Source organism: Mus musculus, chromosome 19 (genome assembly GCF_000001635.26).
Source record: "Mus musculus strain C57BL/6J chromosome 19, GRCm38.p6 C57BL/6J".
Lineage (NCBI taxonomy): Eukaryota > Metazoa > Chordata > Mammalia > Rodentia > Muridae > Mus > Mus musculus.
In genome coordinates this window covers 4018870-4038386 of record NC_000085.6, presented here as the reverse complement: position 1 = coordinate 4038386, position 19517 = coordinate 4018870, and the positions used below count along the sequence as shown (strand labels likewise).

At 48.8% G+C, this 19517-nt stretch overlaps 1 protein-coding gene across 1 annotated transcript; it reads left to right on the top strand.

The window, feature by feature from the left end:
• Positions 1-474: 474 nt before the first annotated feature.
• Gstp1 (glutathione S-transferase, pi 1) lies at positions 475-2976 on the top strand. The gene is made up of 7 exons (NM_013541.1): positions 475-524; positions 767-802; positions 991-1097; positions 1196-1283; positions 1596-1699; positions 2456-2563; positions 2726-2976. Coding segments are annotated over exons 1-7 (633 nt in total). The 5' UTR covers positions 475-523; the 3' UTR covers positions 2915-2976.
• Positions 2977-19517: the final 16541 nt, after the last annotated feature.

Below are 19517 nucleotides of genomic sequence, written 5' to 3'. Positions count from 1 at the left end.
CTCCAACCCTGTTAGTCTCGTTTATTTTTATCATTTATTTGGTGTTTGTGTCGAGTGTGAGGAGTTAGGATAACAATTTTCTGATTACTCCTGGCGAAGGTCAAATGATCAAATGAAGCTCTTTGGGAGGAGAAAGAAGTTGGTGAGTTAAGGATGGCCACTAGTGGAATCTACTACAGAGGTTGGTAGATGGGGACAGGCAAAAGGCTGACAGAGTTGCACATGCTGCAGAAAGCTGTCCAGCTCCAGTACAAAGTGGAAGGGAGCTGGACACACCCTTCTCGGAGCAGGACCAAAAAATGAACCCAGCACCGCTGCAGACTCGGGTCCCACAAGCGAGTGTCCCCGGCAGGAGGCGGGAGCTGCAGAGCTCCGCTACCGGCTTCTCTCTCCAACGTGTTGAGTCAGCATCCGGGGCGGAGCGCGATGCCCCTTATAAGGCTGGCGGCCCGGTGGCCTACGCGTGCGTCCTCACTCTGAGTACCCCTCTGTCTACGCAGCACTGAATCCGCACCCAGCAGGCAGTGAGTCCGCTCCGCACAGCTTCCCAGGACAACCAGCTTGCAGCTGTCGGGGCCTGGGCTCGCTCACGACTGGCGCTCTTTGCACCGGGCAGCTTGCAACAGGAGCCTGGGGCGTGGGGTGGGGGATGGGGAGGCGTTTCAAACCAGAGAAGGGACCCGGGAGATGGGGTGGGAAAGTGTACCACTCTGAAACCTAATCATTACCCCTTTTCTACCTAACATTCTTCTCTTGTCCACCCCAGTGCCACCATACACCATTGTCTACTTCCCAGTTCGAGGTAAGACCAAATGACTGCAGGAAGGGGAGGTCTGGGGTAGGGGTTGCAGCCCACCATTCCTATCCTCCATGAAGAAATTCCAGTTCATTTTTTATTCTCCTTCTGGTTGCAAGTGGTCCTTGTACTTGAAATTGCTTTGAGGCTGGGCCTGAATGCTGTCCCCAAATCCTTACCCTGACTCCATACAGGGCGGTGTGAGGCCATGCGAATGCTGCTGGCTGACCAGGGCCAGAGCTGGAAGGAGGAGGTGGTTACCATAGATACCTGGATGCAAGGCTTGCTCAAGCCCACTTGTGTGAGTGACACCCGTAGTGGAGGGGGCAGAGGTAGGGCCTTAGGAGGGCTGTGACTGGGAGGCAGCAGCATCACCAAGGTTCTTGTTCCTCCCTCCAGCTGTATGGGCAGCTCCCCAAGTTTGAGGATGGAGACCTCACCCTTTACCAATCTAATGCCATCTTGAGACACCTTGGCCGCTCTTTGGGTAAGTCCTGAACCCAGGTGGTCCAGCTGGTGGGCAGGGTGGTGGGGGGGGTATCAGTTATTGTTTCAGGGGGTATCTGCCCAGCTGGCCACTCCCTTTTTAGTTTTGAGTTGACAGAGCAAAACAGGGACACACAGAGATTATTCTTGTTCAGGCTGCATCTGTGGTCTGCCTGCCATGGCTTCCTGTTGCCTTTCATGAGCTCGGGTCTCACATGACTGCCCATATCCCCTCCCCCAAGACCTCGACCTACCAACAGCCACATGCCTGAGGAAATCAGGGATCAGTCATGCTGTCTCTCTCAACCCGTAGGGCTTTATGGGAAAAACCAGAGGGAGGCCGCCCAGATGGATATGGTGAATGATGGGGTGGAGGACCTTCGCGGCAAATATGTCACCCTCATCTACACCAACTATGTGAGCCTAGATCCCGGGGAGTGGGGGTTGGGAGCGATGGGCAAAGGAGCTTTGTGTATTTTTGCCTCCCTAGTTTCCTTTCCTGTATCAGAGCCCGAAGCAGGGTAGGGCAGTCTGGGGCACTGTAAAGAGGGCCAATAGACAGCTTCAGGAGAGGTCAGCGGGTGCAGATAGGAAGAGTGTGTGTGCCCTCACGTGTGTGGGTGTGTGCATAGGGGCAGAACATGAAGAGACAGAGCTGGGGCAGAAGGCCAGGTCCTAAAGCCCTTGGACCAGCTGGCTTGGACTCTGTGGGGCTGTTGAAGAGTCTGTTCATGGCTGGATTTAAATGTGAAGCTCCGAATGATCCTCAGGGTGCCAGCTCTGAGAGCTTTACTATGATAAAGACCAGAGAACTTAGCTGGGGGTGGTAATGCACACCTGCAATCACAGTAGTTGGGTGGCCTGAGCTACACTGTGAGCTGTCCAGGGCAGCCTATGGTAGGGAGGGAGAGCATAGAAGGGATGGAGTGGTTGAATGGTGTAAGAAAGAATTAGCAGCTGAAGTGACTGAGACCTGGTCAAAGCCTGGGTGTTGGCAGCAGGCACAGTGGTGGCTAGTCTCCTGACACCAGGCAGCCCAGGAAGTAGGTAGTGGTAGGCCATGTCCCTGGGGGGTGGGGTATATCTGGAATTCATTACAGGGCAGCAGGAGTCCAGTGCCCAGGGCACTGTGACAGTGGGAGGATGGTACATCTTTGGGTGTCTCCCTGGCAGGAGAATGGTAAGAATGACTACGTGAAGGCCCTGCCTGGGCATCTGAAGCCTTTTGAGACCCTGCTGTCCCAGAACCAGGGAGGCAAAGCTTTCATCGTGGGTGACCAGGTGAGCATCTCTTGCATTGCCTTTGCCTTGTGGATAAGGACAAGAGGGAGCCATATGTAAAGTGGAGCAGAGCTAAGGGGTGGAGGTGGGGGCCCTCAGCTCTCTGCCCCCCAGCCCCAGCCTCCTCCCAGCTTCTGAGACCCACACCTCCTGCCCCTGCAGATCTCCTTTGCCGATTACAACTTGCTGGACCTGCTGCTGATCCACCAAGTCCTGGCCCCTGGCTGCCTGGACAACTTCCCCCTGCTCTCTGCCTATGTGGCTCGCCTCAGTGCCCGGCCCAAGATCAAGGCCTTTCTGTCCTCCCCGGAACATGTGAACCGTCCCATCAATGGCAATGGCAAACAGTAGTGGACTGAAGAGACAAGAGCTTCTTGTCCCCGTTTTCCCAGCACTAATAAAGTTTGTAAGACAGAAGAGGTGTCTTTGGTGCTGTTTCCTGTTGAAAAGGGGGCTCTGGGACCCTCAGGCTGGAAAAGGGCAGAGGACAGGAAACTTGCACATAAGGGTGGGACCAGGACATCTTCCTGCTTAATATTTGCTGACCTTTGAAACAGGAAGGGGTTAAGAGCAGAAGAAGAGAAATGAACCAACATCTAATGAAGGGGGACCCATGTTGATTTGCCAGTCAGTCCTAGAAACACTCAACACCTGGCTACAGGCCAAGCTAGTTCCCTGCCTTGGGATAGACTGAGGCACTGTGACCTGAGGCTGGCCTGGTGAAGGGTCACAAACTATACAGAGGGCCTCTGCTTACCTTGCTGGTGATGTGTGAGTGTCTATCTCTGAAATGTTGTGATCACAGCTGTGGACTGTGCTCAGGTTGTTCCTGCAAGTTTCTCTCCTTGGCCTCAATATTCTGTGCTTGAAGATAAGAAGGACATTTCTTGGCAGGTCGCACACCTTTAATCCCAGCACTTGGGAGGCAGAGGCAGGCGGATTTCTGAGTTCGAGGCCAGCCTGGTTTACATAGTGAGTTCCAGGACAGCCAAGGCTGAGAAGGACATTTCTCTTTTCAGCCTGGATTTTGTTGTTGTAAGAGAACCCCTGAGGCTAGGTAACTGTGTAGATTGTCACCATCCACTAAATGCTCTGAGTCACCACCATGCTCTAATTTGCATGAGACAGTGGCTTTTGGGCTGAGTGTTTCCTTGGAGTGTAAATGCAGACACAGGATGACTGCATCTCCTTTGTGCCTGTAATCACCATTATCCAACCAGCACCACTCACAGTCTCTGACTGACACCGTCTATAAGCTACTCAATATAGATTGGAACCCATGGGCGAGTGTGTATATTAAAACTGTGTGAAAAAAAAATGAGCCCAAGAACTTACCAAACACTCCAAGGAAAAGTGCAACAACTTCACCAGACCCCATAGAAGCCTGTCATTCAACCACACAGCAAGGCCACCAGGGACCAATTGGAAGAGAATCTCTAAGCTTCACCTGAGCTCCACCTCTACGGTGGCCCTATCCCCACTGTGTGATGAGGCCCATTCAAGTAGCCATCCATCCATCCTTCTGGACTCCTGGCGCTCACCTTGAGGATCTTGCACTCTGTAGCTGAGCTCTGCATTCCCCTTCATTAGCTTCCTTAACATTTAATCACCTGCCTGTCATTCTGACTCTGTGTTGGCTCCCTGTCTTGTCCTTCAGGAGCCCCTCTTTCAAGTCTGCAGCCTCTTCCCTTCTGCCCTGGGAAGGGTAAGGAGCAATCTGAGCGTCAATATTACTTAGGACCAACATGAAAGATGTTGCCAGTATTCACGTTGCCATGGCACACAGGGATTACTTGATAATAGCTGACAGGGACAATGCTACAATGCTGAGTAGAAGCTAATCGTTATTCGATACATTCTAGCATCTTGAAAAGATACTGTTTGTCTACAGGGGAGAGGCTACAGGGTTCTGGAGTTAAAAAAACATTGTATCTGAATCCACCCAGCTTCTGGCAAGGAAGAAGTACACCTGGGGAAGGACACAGGTGTCACAGAGGAGCCTGGCAATCTAATCTTCAGCGATAAAGCACTCTTGAGGAGTCTGTCACCAGCACCCAACACCTCTTAGTAGCATTTCTTTCTTCCTTCCCTCCTTCCTTCCTTTCTTTCCTGATCTTTCTCTCTCTCTCTCTCTCTCTCTCTCTCTCTCTCTCTCTCTCTCTCTCTCTCTCTCTCTCTCTCTCTCTCTCTCTCTCTCTCCCTCCCTCTCCTGTGTGTGTGTGTGTGTCTGTCTGTCTGTCTATTTTGGTTTTTTTTTGAGACAGGGTTTCTCTGTGTAGTCCCGGCTGTCCTGGAACTCTGTGGACCAGGCTGGCCTTGGAAGTTAATGATTTGCCTGACTTCTTGCACCTCCACTGCCTGGCTATTTCAATACTGTCATGTTGACAGTTGAATGAGATTGTGAGTTTTGGCGGAAGAAACTTCATCAAGCCACGGTGCCTTTTACAAGGGGATTTCCTCAGCTGCTGCTTATCTATTTATTTACTTATTTATTTTAGATTTACTTATTTTTATTATATATATATATATATATATAAGTATTTTCCCAAGCTCTGTGCTGGTGTCCATGGAGGGCAGAAAGGGCGATGGCTCTCCTGCAAATGGAGTTACAGGCAGCTAGAGATGCCTTGTGTGCTGGGAACCAAACCTGGGTCCTCTGGAAAAGCAGCCAGTGCTCTTGAGCACCAAGCCACCTCTCAGATCTTTAAAATATTCTTAGCACAAAGTACTTGACAGAATTGGGTTTGGGGTTGTGCTATGCATAGCCGCTTTATCCCCTGTGCAAAGTTTCCCCAGAAATTTTCTTAAAAACTGAGTTGTGCTGAGGGAGAGAAGAGTCAGGTGAGCTGCTGGAGACTGGCAAACAGAAAGACTGAAGATGAGCAAGCACGAGAGCAAACAGACCCTGCTGGGAGCTTAAGTTCATCTCTCCATTGCCCCTGGGAGCTGGCTGGCCTTAAGCTAAGCTTCTTATCAGGAGCGTTTCCCCTGTCCTTCCAAACATGCAGATCAGATGCTGGAGACAGTCAGGGCTCAACATTTAGGAGCCCTTTGCTGCGCGACCGTGAGGAGCAGCCCTTTGCTGTGCGACCCTGAGGACCAGCATATGGATCCTAGTAGTTAGGTAACAAGTCAGGTGTGGACCTGAAGTCAGGAGGATGGCTGCGGATCGCTGGCTTTCAGCCTAGCCAAAGAAACTTGAACTCCAGCTTCAGTGAGAGACCCTGCCTCAGAGGAATAGGGCGATAGAAGAAGGAGCATGGTGTCATTTTTCTGGTGTCAGATTTCGTTACGAATGGTTGTGAGCCACCATGTGGTTGCTGGGATTTGAACTTGGGACCTTTGGAAGAGCAGTCAGCGCTCTTAACCACTGAGCCATCTCACCAGCCCCCCACATAGCACTTTTTAAAAAATTATTTATTTCTATTTTATGTGCATTGGTGTTCACCTGCATTTGTATCTATGTGAAATGAGTCTGTGTGATGACGTTGGGTTCCCTGGAGCTGGAGTTACAGACACTTGTGAGCTGTCATGTGCTGGGTACTGAACCCAGGTCCATTGGAATAGCAGCCAGCCCTCACACTATCCTTTAAAAAAAGATTTATTGCCGGGCGGTGGTGGCGCACGCCTTTAATCCCAGCACTTGGGAGGCAGAGGCAGGTGGATTTCTGAGTTCGAGGCCAGCCTGGTCTACAAAGTGAGTTCCAGGACAGCCAGGGCTACACAGAGAAACCCTGTCTCGAAAAAAACCAAAAAAAAAAAAAAAAAAAAAAAAAGATTTATTTTTATTGTATGTGTATTGGTGTTTTGCCTGCATATGTCTATATGAGGGTCTCTAAGCTCTGGAACTGAATTTTACAGACAAGCTGCCATGTGGGAGCTCAGGATTGAGCCTGGGCCCCTGGAAGGACAGCCAGTGCTCTTAATGACTGAGTCATCTCTCCAGGCCTCTTTGTTTGATGTGAATGGTGTTTAGCCTGCTTGAATGTCTGTGCACCACATTCCATATAGTGTCTGTGGAAGCCTGAAGAGGACATTGGATCTCCTGGCCCTAGAGCTATGATGGTTGTGGGCTGCCATGTGGATATTGAGAATCGAACCCATCTCTACCTCAAGCTCTTACACTCAATTAAAATAAATAAAATAAAACTTTCTTTTAAAATCTAGATTACTTCAAATAGAAGCACTATGTTACACTAAGTAGGCCTTTTCTTCTTTGTTTTAATTACATTTCATTTGGGGCTGAAGAAATGGTTTAGCTGTTAAGAGCACAGGCTGCTTTTCCAGAGGATCCAAGTTCAGTTCCCAGCATCCATATGGTGGCTCCCACTATAGCTCCAGTACCAGGGGATCTGACACCCTCTTCTGGTCTCCATGGGCACCAGGCACACACACAGTGCACAGACACAGAGGTAAACAAAACTCTTGCACACATAAAATAAAAATAAGAAGGGCCGGGAAGTGGGGGCTCACGCCTTTAATCCCAGCACTTGGGAGGCAGAGGCAGGTGAATTTCTGAGTTCGAGGCCAGCCTGGTCTACAGAGTGAGTTCCAGGACAGCCAGAGCTATACAGAGAAACCCTGTCTCAAAAAAAACCAAAACAAACAAAAACAAAAAAAAGGAAGAAGAAGAAGGAGGAGGAGGAGGAGGAGGAGGAGGAGGAGGAACCAGGAACCGTTTGATTTCTTTATTTGTGGGTTTTTTTGGTTTTGGTTTTTGGTTTTGGTTTTGGTTTTTGGCTGTCCTGAAACTCACTCTGTAGACCAGGCTGGCCTCAAACTCACAGAGATCCGCCTGCCTCTGCCTCTGCCTCCCAAATGCTAGGATTAAAGACATGTGCCACCATGCCTGGCTCAAGTTGCCTGAATCTCACTTTTATGTTGCCTGAGGATGGGGGTATCATGGGGTAAATGTTGACCAGAGCCCCAGAGTCTTTGCCTCAGGGGGACTCCTGGTGTCTAGTGAGCTCCTTATCTGAGTGGACCCACAGAAGAATGAGGCCTGAGGAATAGCGGCTGCTTTTGATGTTCCAGTTTCATTTTTATGTTAGTTACTTTTCTCCTGTCTGGAACCAGATACCCTGCAGAAGTGATTTGGAGGGAGGTTACTACAGACCAGAGCTACGGTCCACCACGGTGGGGAGCCTGGCGGGATTCCTGGCAGCAGGACCATCAGCCATGACTTGCTCACTTCTTGGTGGATCAGGAAAGAGAACTCAGTCCAAAATAAGGGCCACACTGTAACCCTCAATATCCACCCCAGTGGTCTAGGTCAGGTGGCTAGGCCTATCTGTTCATCAGGTTCCACAGATCCCAAAACAGGGCCACAAGCTAGGGACCAGGTGTTCAAACACAGGAGCCTGTGGAGGACATTTCCCATTCAAACTAAAACACTTGAGTTTTGATAGTTTAAGATAGTTGTGGTGGTTTAAATGAAAATGGACCCCATTGGCTCATAGGGAATGGCACTATTAGGAGGTGTGGTCTTATTGGAGTAGGTGTGGCTTTGTTGGAGGAAGTGTGTCACTGGGGACTTTGAGTTTTCAGAAGCTCAAGCCACGCCCTGTGTCAGTCTCTCTTCCTGCCGAATACTGATCCAGATGTAGAACTCTCAGCTCCTTCTCCAGCACCATTTCTGCCTGCATGCTACCATGCTTCTTGCCATGACAATGGACTAAACCTTTGAACTGTAAACCAGACCCAACTAAATGTGTTCTTTTCTAAGAGTTGCTGTGGTCATGGTGTCTCTTCACGGCAATAAAACCCCAGCTGTCAATAGTCTTGTTATAAAGCCCAGGCTAGCATTGAACTCACTGCCCACCTATCTCTGCCACCTGTATGCTAGGATAAATTACGAGTGCATACCACCACACCTGGAGCCCAGCATTGAGAAAGCACTCCATACAGAGTTAGTTCCAGACTAGCCTGGTTATGGAGTGAGCTCCTGACTCAAAAAAAAAAAAAAAAAGAAAGAAAAGAAAAGAAAAGGAAGAAAGAAAGAAAGGAAGGAAGGAAGGAAGGAAGGAAGGAAGAGAGAAAGAGAGAGAAAGAAAGGAAAGAAGAAAGAAAGAAAGAAAGAAAGACAGAAAGAAAGAAAGAAAGAAAGAAAGAAAGAAAGAAAGAAAGAAAGGAAGAAAGGAAGGAAGGAAGGAAGGAAGAAGAGAGAAAGTGTGTGTGTGTGCACACACACACATCCATACACACCCTGTCCTGCCCCACCCACACAAAGAAATAAGATTAACACAAATAAATAACATCAACTAAAGAGCTAGCATGGAGGCTCACACCTGTAATCCTTGCACTCAAGAAGTAGAGACAGGAGAATCAAAAGTCAAGGTCAGGTTGAGCTACAGGAGAACCTGTCTCAAATCATTATCTTCATCACTATCAGCATCAGCATCACCCGAGGGCATCTCTGCAGATGTCAGGCAGGGAAGTGAATCTCAAACAAACAAGAAAAAGAGTCTGATATCAGGGGTTTATCCCAATGTATTTAAACCCAGTATAATTTTGGGGAAAATGTCCTGGTATAATACAATCCCCTGTGCATAAAGAAACATAATTACATTGAAATTCAACTCAGGATACATGTCATTTCTTCCAAAAAAATAGGCTCTAGAGATAGGCTACCTGCATAGCTTAAGGGCCAAGGGAAGGCTCTGGACTGGTCTCTGACATAAAGATAGGGAAGAGGCCATTTAGGGTGTTAGTGCCTCTGGTCCTGGTGGTAGGAGTTTGATATGGCCTGGCCCACCAGATATCACCAGGCCCAATAGTTGTCACTTCCAACTCCCAGATTTCTGGATGGAAGAACAGGTTTTCATCTTACCCACTACAAAGACAGTCATATGTGCTTAACATTCCTGGTTTCTCTGGAGATCTGTGGGCACAAGAATCTTTGTGTTATGCCTCCAAAACCACTACCCACTCCTACCACCACCATCATCAAACTTGGAGGTCATTAAATGAGTGGCCAGCATCTTCTGATCCTAAATCCTACATGAATAGACTCCTACAAAACAGAAACAGAAATTGTGGCAATCAGAAGCTGCAGGCTTAGTCTCTGCCTAGGGATTGTCGACTTTATTCTTCCAAGTAGTCTTCCTCCTCCTCCTCCTCCTCCTCCTCCTCCTCCTCCTCCTCCTCCTCCTCCCTGCTACTCCTTCTTGTCTTCTGCTCTTTCTCCTGCTCCTCCTCCATTTTTCTCTACTGGGTCTCATGTAGCTCAGGCTGGCCTCAAACTTGCTATGTTGCCAAGGATGGCTTTGAATTCCTGGTCTTCCTGTCTGTTCCTCCCAAATGCTGGGATTACAGATGTATGTAAGCCTCATCTTGCTAGGATAACTCTTTCCTATGGGGTCAAGCTCTTCCTGAAGTAGATGCAGAGGACAAAATCCCTGCTATCTAAAGTGGTCACTTTCAAGGACAACCCAAGAAAGCAAACGCCATGTTACCATGGACAGCAAAACACCACTTGGGAGACTGAAAGTGCCCAAGCCAGGGACTAGCCAATTCTAGCACATGATGGGAGTGGGAGGAGCCAGAGAAGGCTGATGAGAGAATGGCCCCTCAGACTAGGATCTCTCCCTATGACAATCTCCCCAGAAATTGGCACCACAGATAGATATAATATTACTGTACCCTCAATGACCTGGGTTTCCAGGCTGTTCCAGGCTGACCACATGGCCTGGACTAAGTATTTTGTTTCCCTGACTGAGACCAGAGAGAATACACTCAGTGATCACTGAGATATAGGCTCTGCATATGAAATAAGGGGGAGAAACATGCTCAGATTCATTTTATTGGTGACCCACATATAAAATCTTACCCTCATGAATATAGGCCAGGCAAGAAACCCAGCTTTTTAGTCTATAGGTGGGCTGGAGTCACAAGCTCATGGGGCCACTCCTGGTTCTACCCTGTGACTCCCCTCCACATGGCCAGTCACACAAAAGACAAAGAACAATGATAATATCTGTCTGTATAAAAAGAACCAACAGAAGCAAGAGTTCTCATGACAGAATCTGGCAGAGCCTCTGTCCCCAAAGACATAGTTCACCCAGATTCTCCCACAAACCAAATTTAGAAAGAGAGACAAAGGGAGGTTTGTTGGTGTGTATGTGAGAGAGAGGAGGGGAGCAGGGTTTGGGGGAGAGATTGTGTATAGACCAGAGATTGGCAGCTTGTATCTTTCTCAATTACTTTCCACTGTTTTGTTTGTTTGACACAGAGTCTTGCCATATGGCTCTAGCTGGTCTGAAACTCAAGAGATGTGCCTGTATCTATCCCCCCAAGTACTGAGATTAGTTTGTGCCGCCACACCCTGCTACCATCTTATTTTTGAGACAGGGTCTCACAGCTAGTGAAAGAAAATTAAATTCAAGGTCCATGACTCATGTGGCTTGCTAGTTAGGAGGGCTTTTTGGGCCAAGGGCAAAGAACAAAGGCTGTTGCTGTTAAGTCATTCAAGGAACTGGCTAGCCATTAAGATAGGAGAAGACCTGCAAAGATATCCGGGACATCTCAGCAGGGATGTCCAGACTATCTCAGCTGAGTCATAAGCCCCTGCCCCTCAGAATTGCTGTTACCTCGCTCTGCATGTACAGTTTGCTGATGTTTAAACTGTCCAATTGTGTGAAGCCGCGTCAATTCTTCCCCTACCCCCACTCTTTTCCTATATAAACCCCTAACTTTTGAGCCTCGGGGTCGACACCTCTGTCTCCTTCGTGAGATATGTGTCGGCCCCGAGCTCCGTCATTAAACTACCTCGTGTGTTTGCATCAAGACTGTTTCTCATGATTCTTTGGGTGCGTGCTATCTCGTGACTCGGGTGGGAGTATCCCCATGGAGGTCTTTCACTAGAGTCAGTGGGATCAACTGCCAGGTGCCCCCTACCTGCTGCAAGCTGTGCTGGGGTTACAGGGGCATTTGCCCACATCTGGCTTCTACCCAGACATGGGCGATTGAACTCAGGCCCACATGCTCACAGAGCCAGCACTTTACTGACTGACGCAGAGAGAGGTCCTTACCATTCTGCTGCACCCCAGAGCTGTCTTCTTGGGTTGAGCTGGGTCTGAGGCATGGCACACTGAGAAGCCTCGAGTGGATGTCTCAGGATCATTTGAGCACAGCACCACCAAAACAAGAAAAGTCCCAGCCAGGGACTCTCCCTGTTTTGAGAAACTTGGGAAAACAAAATTTACTTCTAGGCCAGGCGTAGTGGCGCACGCCTTTAATCCCAGCACTTGGGAGGCAGAGAGAGGCAGGCGGATTTCTGAGTTCAAGGCCATCCTGGTCTACAAAGTGAGTTCCAGGACAGCCAGAGCTACACAGAGAAACCCTGTCTCAAAAAACAAAAAACAAAAACAAAACAAAATTTACTTCTAGATCTGGTGAGGCGAGCTGGCTTGGCAGGTAAAGGAGCCTGCGTTAAGCCCACTGCCAAGCCTGAGAACCTGGGTCCGATCCCCAGGACCCATGTGGCAGAAAGAGACAACTGACCCAGTAAGCTGTGCTCTGACCTCCACATGTGTTCTATGGTATGCACGTGCCCACACCTAAAATAAAGTGGCTTTTGTTTGGTTTTGGTTTTCTCTAGACATGATTTCTCTCTGTAGGTTTGGCTGCCCTGAAACTCCCTCTGTAAACCAGGCTGGCCTCAAACTCACAGGGATTCACCTGCCTCTGCTTCCCAATTACTGGGATTAAAGGCACTGGCTGGTTTAAAGTGTTTTAGGAGAGGGGTGAGGATGTATATAATCGGTAGAACACTCACCTAGTACGTGTGTCTAAGACTCTTAGTTGAACCCCTATTACCATAAAAATAAAGTTTGAAATGTAAAAAAAAAGATTTTAATTCCTGGTTTAAAAAGAATTACAGGGATCTGGAGAGATGGCTCAGCAGTCAAGAGCAGTGCCTGCTCTTCCAAAGGTTCTGGGTTCAGTTTTATGGTGGCTCACAGCCATCTGTAACTGTAGTCCCATGGGATCCAATGCCCTCTCCTGGTGTGCAAATGTATATGCAGACAAAACACCCAAATATATAAATTAAATCTTTTTTTTTTTGTGAGCTGTTTGTGCAGATTTCCCTCAGCCTCAGTAGTCTCCCTTCTTACTTAGCCTTAGCCCAAGCACAACCTTAGGTGGGGAGTAATAGCTTCCAGGTATCACACCTACCTCCATTCCTGACAGAATTCACTGAAGTTCAGGCAGCGCAAGCAGAGGGACATGAGGAGGTTTAGTGTCCTGGCTGAAGTGGTAGCTCAGGGCTGGTGAGGTTGGTGTGGATGACGAGGGCTGGTTCCATGTGTTGAGGCTGACGGGTGGAACCATCCATGGTCTCAAAGCAAACCTGAATGGTGCTTTGTGAGTCTCAGGACACAGGGTAGCGGTGGGCAGTGCGAGGCATCAGTAAGAAGGACAAGGAAATGGGCCAGCATGCCTTCTGTCCCTGCCCTGCTCTGCTGCAGGGAGGCCACTGTCCTGATGGGAATTTCATCCCCTCCTTTTGAGATAGGAAAAAAAAGAAATAAAACAATATCTTTCAAATGTCTTCAACTCAAAATAGTCACTATGCCAGAGGGGCATGCTTAGGAATGGCATCTTATTCTTTTCATGTGTACATACATGTGCACATATACATAGAGATTTATTATAGTGTTCTAGGTCACAGGGAGCCTTACAAGGTATCACGGGTAAACTGGAAACCCCGGAAGAGATTACCCTGCCCTCCAGGTACTGGGGTCAGGTTCAACATCATATCTGGGCAATCCCAACTCTCCACTGCTCCCTCTGATGACCCATTTTGTTGAAGGATGGAGGAGAGAAAGAGATAAAGGTGACTGGAGGTGGGGTTACCAGCGCGGACGGAGGTTGGGTCAGACAGAGGCCCTTGGTGTGAGCAGATCAAGACTGCAGGGACAGTAGGGTCTTTCCACCTAACTGAATACGGTGAGTCCCCACAAGCATGCCATCTCCCAGGCCACTGTAGACTTCGTGAAGTTAACAATGAACACCAACCACCACACATGGGTGACTTTTAAGTCACAGGAGCAGAAGGCAACAGGGAATTGCATTAGATTTGGGGGGTGGGTGTTTGGTTTTGTTTTGCCTTGACTATTCTGGAACTTTGTACACCAGGTTGGCCTCAACTCACAAAGATCTTCTGGCCTCTGCCCCTGCTCCTGCCCTCTGCCCCTGCCCCTGCCCCCTCTCTGCCTCTGCCTTTCTGCCTCTGCGCCTCTGCCTCTCTGCCTCTGCCCCTGCCCCCTCTCTGCCTCTGCCTTTCTGCCTCTGCCCTCTGCCCTCTGCCCCTGCCCCCTCTCTGCCTCTGCCTTTCTGCCTCTGCCCTCTGCCCTCTGCCCCTGCCCCTGCCCCCTCTCTGCCTCTGCCTTTCTGCCTCTGCCTCTCTGCCTCTGCCCCTGCCCTCTGCCCCTGCCCCTGCCCCCTCTCTGCCTCTGCCTTTCTGCCTCTGCCCTCTGCCCTCTGCCCCTGCCCCTGACCCCTCTCTGCCTCTGCCTCTCTGCCTCTGCCTCTGCCCTCTGCCCCTGCCTCTCTGCCTCTCTGCCTCTCTGCCTCTCTGCCTCTCTGCCTCTCTGCCTCTCTGCCTCTCTGCCTCTCTGCCTCTCTGCCTCTCTGCCTCTCTGCCTCTCTGCCTCTCTGCCTCTCTGCCTCTCTGCCTCTCTGCCTCTCTGCCTCTCTGCCTCTCTGCCTCTCTGCCTCTCTGCCTCTCTGCCTCTCTGCCTCTCTGCCTCTCTGCCTCTCTGCCCCTGCCCCTGCCCCTGCCCCTGCCTCTCAAGAACTTAGATTAAAGGCCTGTGCCACCTGTGCTGGGCTTTGGTGGTTTTCAAACAAGTTCAAAAGTATTTTGATGGGGGGGTGGGTATGGGGGACCTTTGGGATAGCATTGAAAGTGTAAATGAGGAAAATACCTAATTAAAAAAAAAGTATTTTGACTTCAGTCTTCTCAGTGAAATGTTTCACTGCCTGAGGAGGACTGGGCCAGGGAGTAACCCTGAGGGGCTTCCAGGGCTAGAAGACATCGCTTCACTTGTGTTAGTTCATTTTTTCTGTGATAAAATGCACTGATAAAAGCAATATCAGGAAGGAAGGGTTTATTCTGGCTTACAGTTCCAGGGTGCAGTCCGTCATGATGGGAAGTCACAACGGCAGGGACAAGAGGCAGCTGCTCAGATTGTCTCTGGAGTCACCTGTAATCCCAATACCAGAGAGGTAGAAGGTCTCCAAGATCAAGGCCGACTGGAGTTACATAGTAAGACCCTATCTCAAAATGAATAAATAAACAGTAACAGTGAAAGACGGTGCCCTTGTGGCCTCAGGCCTATGATCTATTTCTTAAGTATGGCCCCAATGACCCTGTTACAGTTGAGGGTTTCCTTGGCACAATGCTCATTGTTGTATCAGATTTTCAGAGGAAATGACGGCAATCTCCCACACAAGGGGACGGGACTTGTGTTCAATGGTGGAGCTGAAGTTCCTGGCCTTATCAGAATCCTCCCAAACAATAAAGACCGCATAAACAAAAGTTCCTCTCTGTTTCTCACGAAAGTAAAATGTGAAGCAGCTACAGTCCTGAGCTTCTGGCCTTGAACGGCAAGCCTGGGACTCATAAACCAGAGGCTACAGGGGGAGCTGGGTGTTATGACACCTGTAACCTGGTAGTCACCAGGCTGACTGTGGAGAAGGGAGGGAGGGTTGGAGGCCAGCCTGGGCTACAGGGGAAGCTGGGTGTTATGACACCTGTAACCTGGTAGTCACCAGGCTGACTGTGGAGAAGGGAGGGAGGGTTGGAGGCCAGCCTGGGCTACAGGGGAAGCTGGGTGTTATGACACCTGTAACCTGGTAGTCACCAGGCTGACTGTGGAGAAGGGAGGGAGGGTTGGAGGCCAGCCTGGGCTACAGGGGAAGCTGGGTGTTATGACACCTGTAACCTGGTAGTCACCAGGCTGACTGTGGAGAAGGGAGGGAGGGTTGGAGGCCAGCCTGGGCTACAGGGGAAGCTGGGTGTTATGACACCTGTAACCTGGTAGTCACCAGGCTGACTGTGGAGAAGGGAGGGAGGGTTGGAGGCCAGCCTGGGCTACAGGGGAAGCTGGGTGTTATGACACCTGTAACCTGGTAGTGACCAAGCTGACTGTGGAAAAAGGGTGGGTGAGTTGGAGGCCAGCCTGGGCTACAAAGAATGGCCCAGTGTCAGACAAATGGGAACAAGCAGGGCCAGGGAGATGACTCATCAGGCAAAGGTGCTGGCTGACAAATCTGAGACCTGGGTTCAATCTTTAGGACTCACTTGGTAAGAGAAGGGACTCGTGTAAATTGTTCCCTGACCTCCACACGTATGCCATTATATGCACATTCCCACATCTGGGCAGACAGACAGACAGATTGACAGACTGATGGACAGATGGATACACACATATAAATAAACAAACAAAAAGTCAATGAAAAAACTTTGGAGTTTAAACACAGGCTTAAAAATTCAACGGGAAAACTATCATCCATTCAACAGCTCAAAAAAATTCTTTACAATAATCATCTTTCATGACTCCAAGAAAGTTGTAGAATATTCCAGACAGCAATATATATATATATATAGGCTTATTATAAAGCCAAAACTAAAATGAACAAGGTCAGGCAACAAATCACTCTAGCATCCTTCCCTTTATAAAATGACTTTTAAGAATGATACCAGGGGAGCTGGAGAGATGGCTCAGTGGTTAAGAGCACTGACTTCTCTTCCAGAGGTTCTAAGTTCAATTCTCAGCAACCACACAATAGCTTACAACCATCTGTAATGCGACCCAATGCTCTCTTCAGAAGTAACTGAAGACAGCTACAGTGTATTCACATACATAAGAATAAATAAATCTTTAAAAAATTTTTTATTTTAAAGAAGAATGACAGCAGGGGGTGGAGAGATTGCCCAGTGGTCAGAGCACTGGCTGCACTTCCGGAGGACCCAGGTTTAATTTCCTGCACCCACATAGCCATAGCAGCTTACAACAGACTGTAACTCCAGTTCCAGGGGATCTGACACCCTTAAACACACACACATGCAGACAAAACACTAATTCACATAAAATAAACACAAATCATTTAAGAAGAAAATAAAAGATTTAAGTGTGGTGGCACACGCCTTTCTTTAACCCTGGCACTCGGGAGGCAGAGGCAGGCAGATCTTTGAGTTTGAGGCCAGCCTGATCTACAGAGTGAGTTTCAGGAAGGGCTACACAGAGAAACCCTGTCTCAAAAAGCCATAAATAGCCGGTCAGTAGTGGCGCATGCCTGTAATCCCAGCACTTGGGAGACAGAGGCAGGCAGATTTCTGAGTTCGAGGCCTGACGAAGACCAGCTTTGCGAACGCCTTAAAGAGACAGACAGACTACCACTCCCATGGCAAGTAGCAAAGCTTTATTGATTTCTTCAGCTTATAAACATGGGGTATGACTTTGCAATTTTTGCTCAAAAATATCATTTTTACTTAGTTGTACCTGGCACACAATATTATCATTTTTGGAGTCATTTTCTCATAACAAAAACGTTCTTCAGAAGAAGGAACTGTATACCAGCAGACCCAAGGATATCCTCCTCTCCTGACTAGGACCAAGGAAAACCTCTGGCCCACAGAAAGTCATGTTAGGACATCCCTCCCTTTCAGGAGGGATGACCCCTGAACTTTCCTCCAGTTAACTGCTCTGACCCTTTCAGGCCAGAACCAAAGGGAAGCCATTGTTCTCCTCAGAGGCCAGCCTGGTCTACAGAGTGAGTTCCAGGACAGCCAGGGCTATACAGAGAAACCCTGTCTCAAAAAATCAACCAACCAACCAACCAACCAACCAACAAACAAACACAACAACAACAAAAAACCAAAAAAACTAAAACAACAACAACAACAAAAACCCCAAAAGCCATAAATAAATAAATAAATAGCTAGCACCCAAGCCAGGTGTGGTGTTGCATTGGGGAGGCAGAACAGATATCTGTCAATCCAAGACCTCATTCAGGGCACATGATGAGAACCTGTTTCAAGGTCAGGGTGAAGAATGACATTGCGGGCTAGGGTGTGACAGAGTCCTTGCCTAGTGTGCACGAGACTCTGGCTTCCCAGTACCACATAAGTTCAAGTGTGGGTACCCGTTTGCCATCCCAGTGGTCTGAAGGGGTAAGCAGCAAGAGCCTCAAAGTCGTCTCCAGCTACACAGTGAGTGTGAGGCCAGCCTGGGCTACATGAAAAGGATAGCCCCTCCAAGTAAGTGAGTTTTAGGGATTGGAGTCAGGTCTTGGGCTTGGCAGTGGGTGCCTTTACCCAGTGAGTGATCTCATCTGTTTTGATTTCATGTGTTTGACATGGTGCTATACCTTAGTCTGGGGGTGGGGGGGGAAGGGACTCCCAATACAGAAGGCAAGGCTGAGGCCACAGGCATTTAGAAAATTACAATTAAAAATAACAGTCTCCACCGGGCGGTGGTGACGCGTGCCTTTAATCCCAGCACTCGGGAGGCAGAGGCAGGTGGATTTCTGAGTTCAAGGCCAGCTTGGTCTACAAAGTGAGTTCCAGGACAGCCAGGGCTACACAGAGAAACCCTGTCTCGAGAAAAATAAATAAATAAATAACACAGTCTCGAGGCTGGAGGGCTGGCTCAGCAGTTAAGAGCACTGTCTGAGGACTGCGGTTCTATTCCCAGTATGCACATAGTGGCTCAGAACCATCTGTAACTTCAGTCCCAGGGGATCTAATGTTTTCTTCTGGCCTCCACGGGCACCAGGAATGTGTGTGGTAGACATACATACATACATACATACATACAGGCTAAACACCCACACAAATAAAAAACTAAAATAAAATGAATCCCCATCTGTCAGGACCACTGCCTCTCTGTCTCTCAGCTGCTCTAGCTGCCTGATTACGTGGCTCTCTGAAAGGCAGGTATCCCAAAACTCCATATTCAAGGTCAGCCTGGCTATCACTGGAGGCTTGACTCAGTGGTACACAGAGGAGCCACCATGGAGGGACTAGGGGCATAGATCAGTGATAGAAGGCTTGTATAGCATGCACCAGGCCCTGGGTTCCCCCTTCAGCGTTGGAAAAGAAACATCTTGGCCGTTCTTGGCTCTTTGTTGTTCCATACGCATTTTACTATCAAATTCTCAGTTCTATGAGAAGTTATGGTGAGCCTTAGGTAGAGTTTGCACTGACTGTAGGCTTGGAAAGCCACATCTACGTGCAATAGTCATCACAGTTAAATTCCTGAGCATCTGAAATATTGGCTGACTCCAGGGCTCATAGACAAAATCGTGCAAGAAAAAGGGCTTTAAATACTAGCCAGGGCCTCATGACCCAGTGCCAACAACTGAGGCTCCTCCTCCTAGCTTTTAGAGTTTGCCATGGGAAGAAATCGCCTTTAGGCGGTAAACAGTGACCTCCAGAGGCGAAGATGCAGAGGAGCTGAGCGGCTCAGTCTGTGTCTGGCCACAGAGAAGAGCCGGGCAGGCTATTTTCTTTTTCTCACGCTCAGTGGTTCTCAACCTTCCCAATGCTGAGACTCTTCAATACATACAGTTCTTCATGTTGTGGTGACCCCAACCACTGTATTATTTCATTGCCACTTCGTAACTGTGACTTTGCTATTACTGTGAGTTGTAACCTAAGTGCCTGACTGCAGGATATCCGACCACTGTGCAAGGGTTGTTCAACTTCCTAAGGGGGTCATGACCCACAGGTTGAGAACTGCTGAGTTACAAACCAAGGCCATTCTAAAAACTGGATTCTTTGGAGTAGGGCGATTCAGTTCACATTTGTTACAGCTTCCAAGGGGTGTCTAGACACCTCCTGTATCTGCCATCCCACACAGCCGTCAAGGACGCACGGGACTGCTCTCCCAGAGGAAGAAGACACTAGTGCTTAGTCTTTGAAGACAAAGAGAGAGTAAGCCAC

What these genes read in the sequence shown, in the direction of transcription:
- Gstp1 (NM_013541.1), top strand. An exon ending in ACACCTTGGCCGCTCTTTGG is followed by an intron (nt 1,284 to 1,595) that starts GTAAGTCCTGAA and finishes CTCAACCCGTAG; the next exon opens with GGCTTTATGGGAAAAACCAG. An exon ending in CTTTCATCGTGGGTGACCAG is followed by an intron (nt 2,564 to 2,725) that starts GTGAGCATCTCT and finishes CTGCCCCTGCAG; the next exon opens with ATCTCCTTTGCCGATTACAA.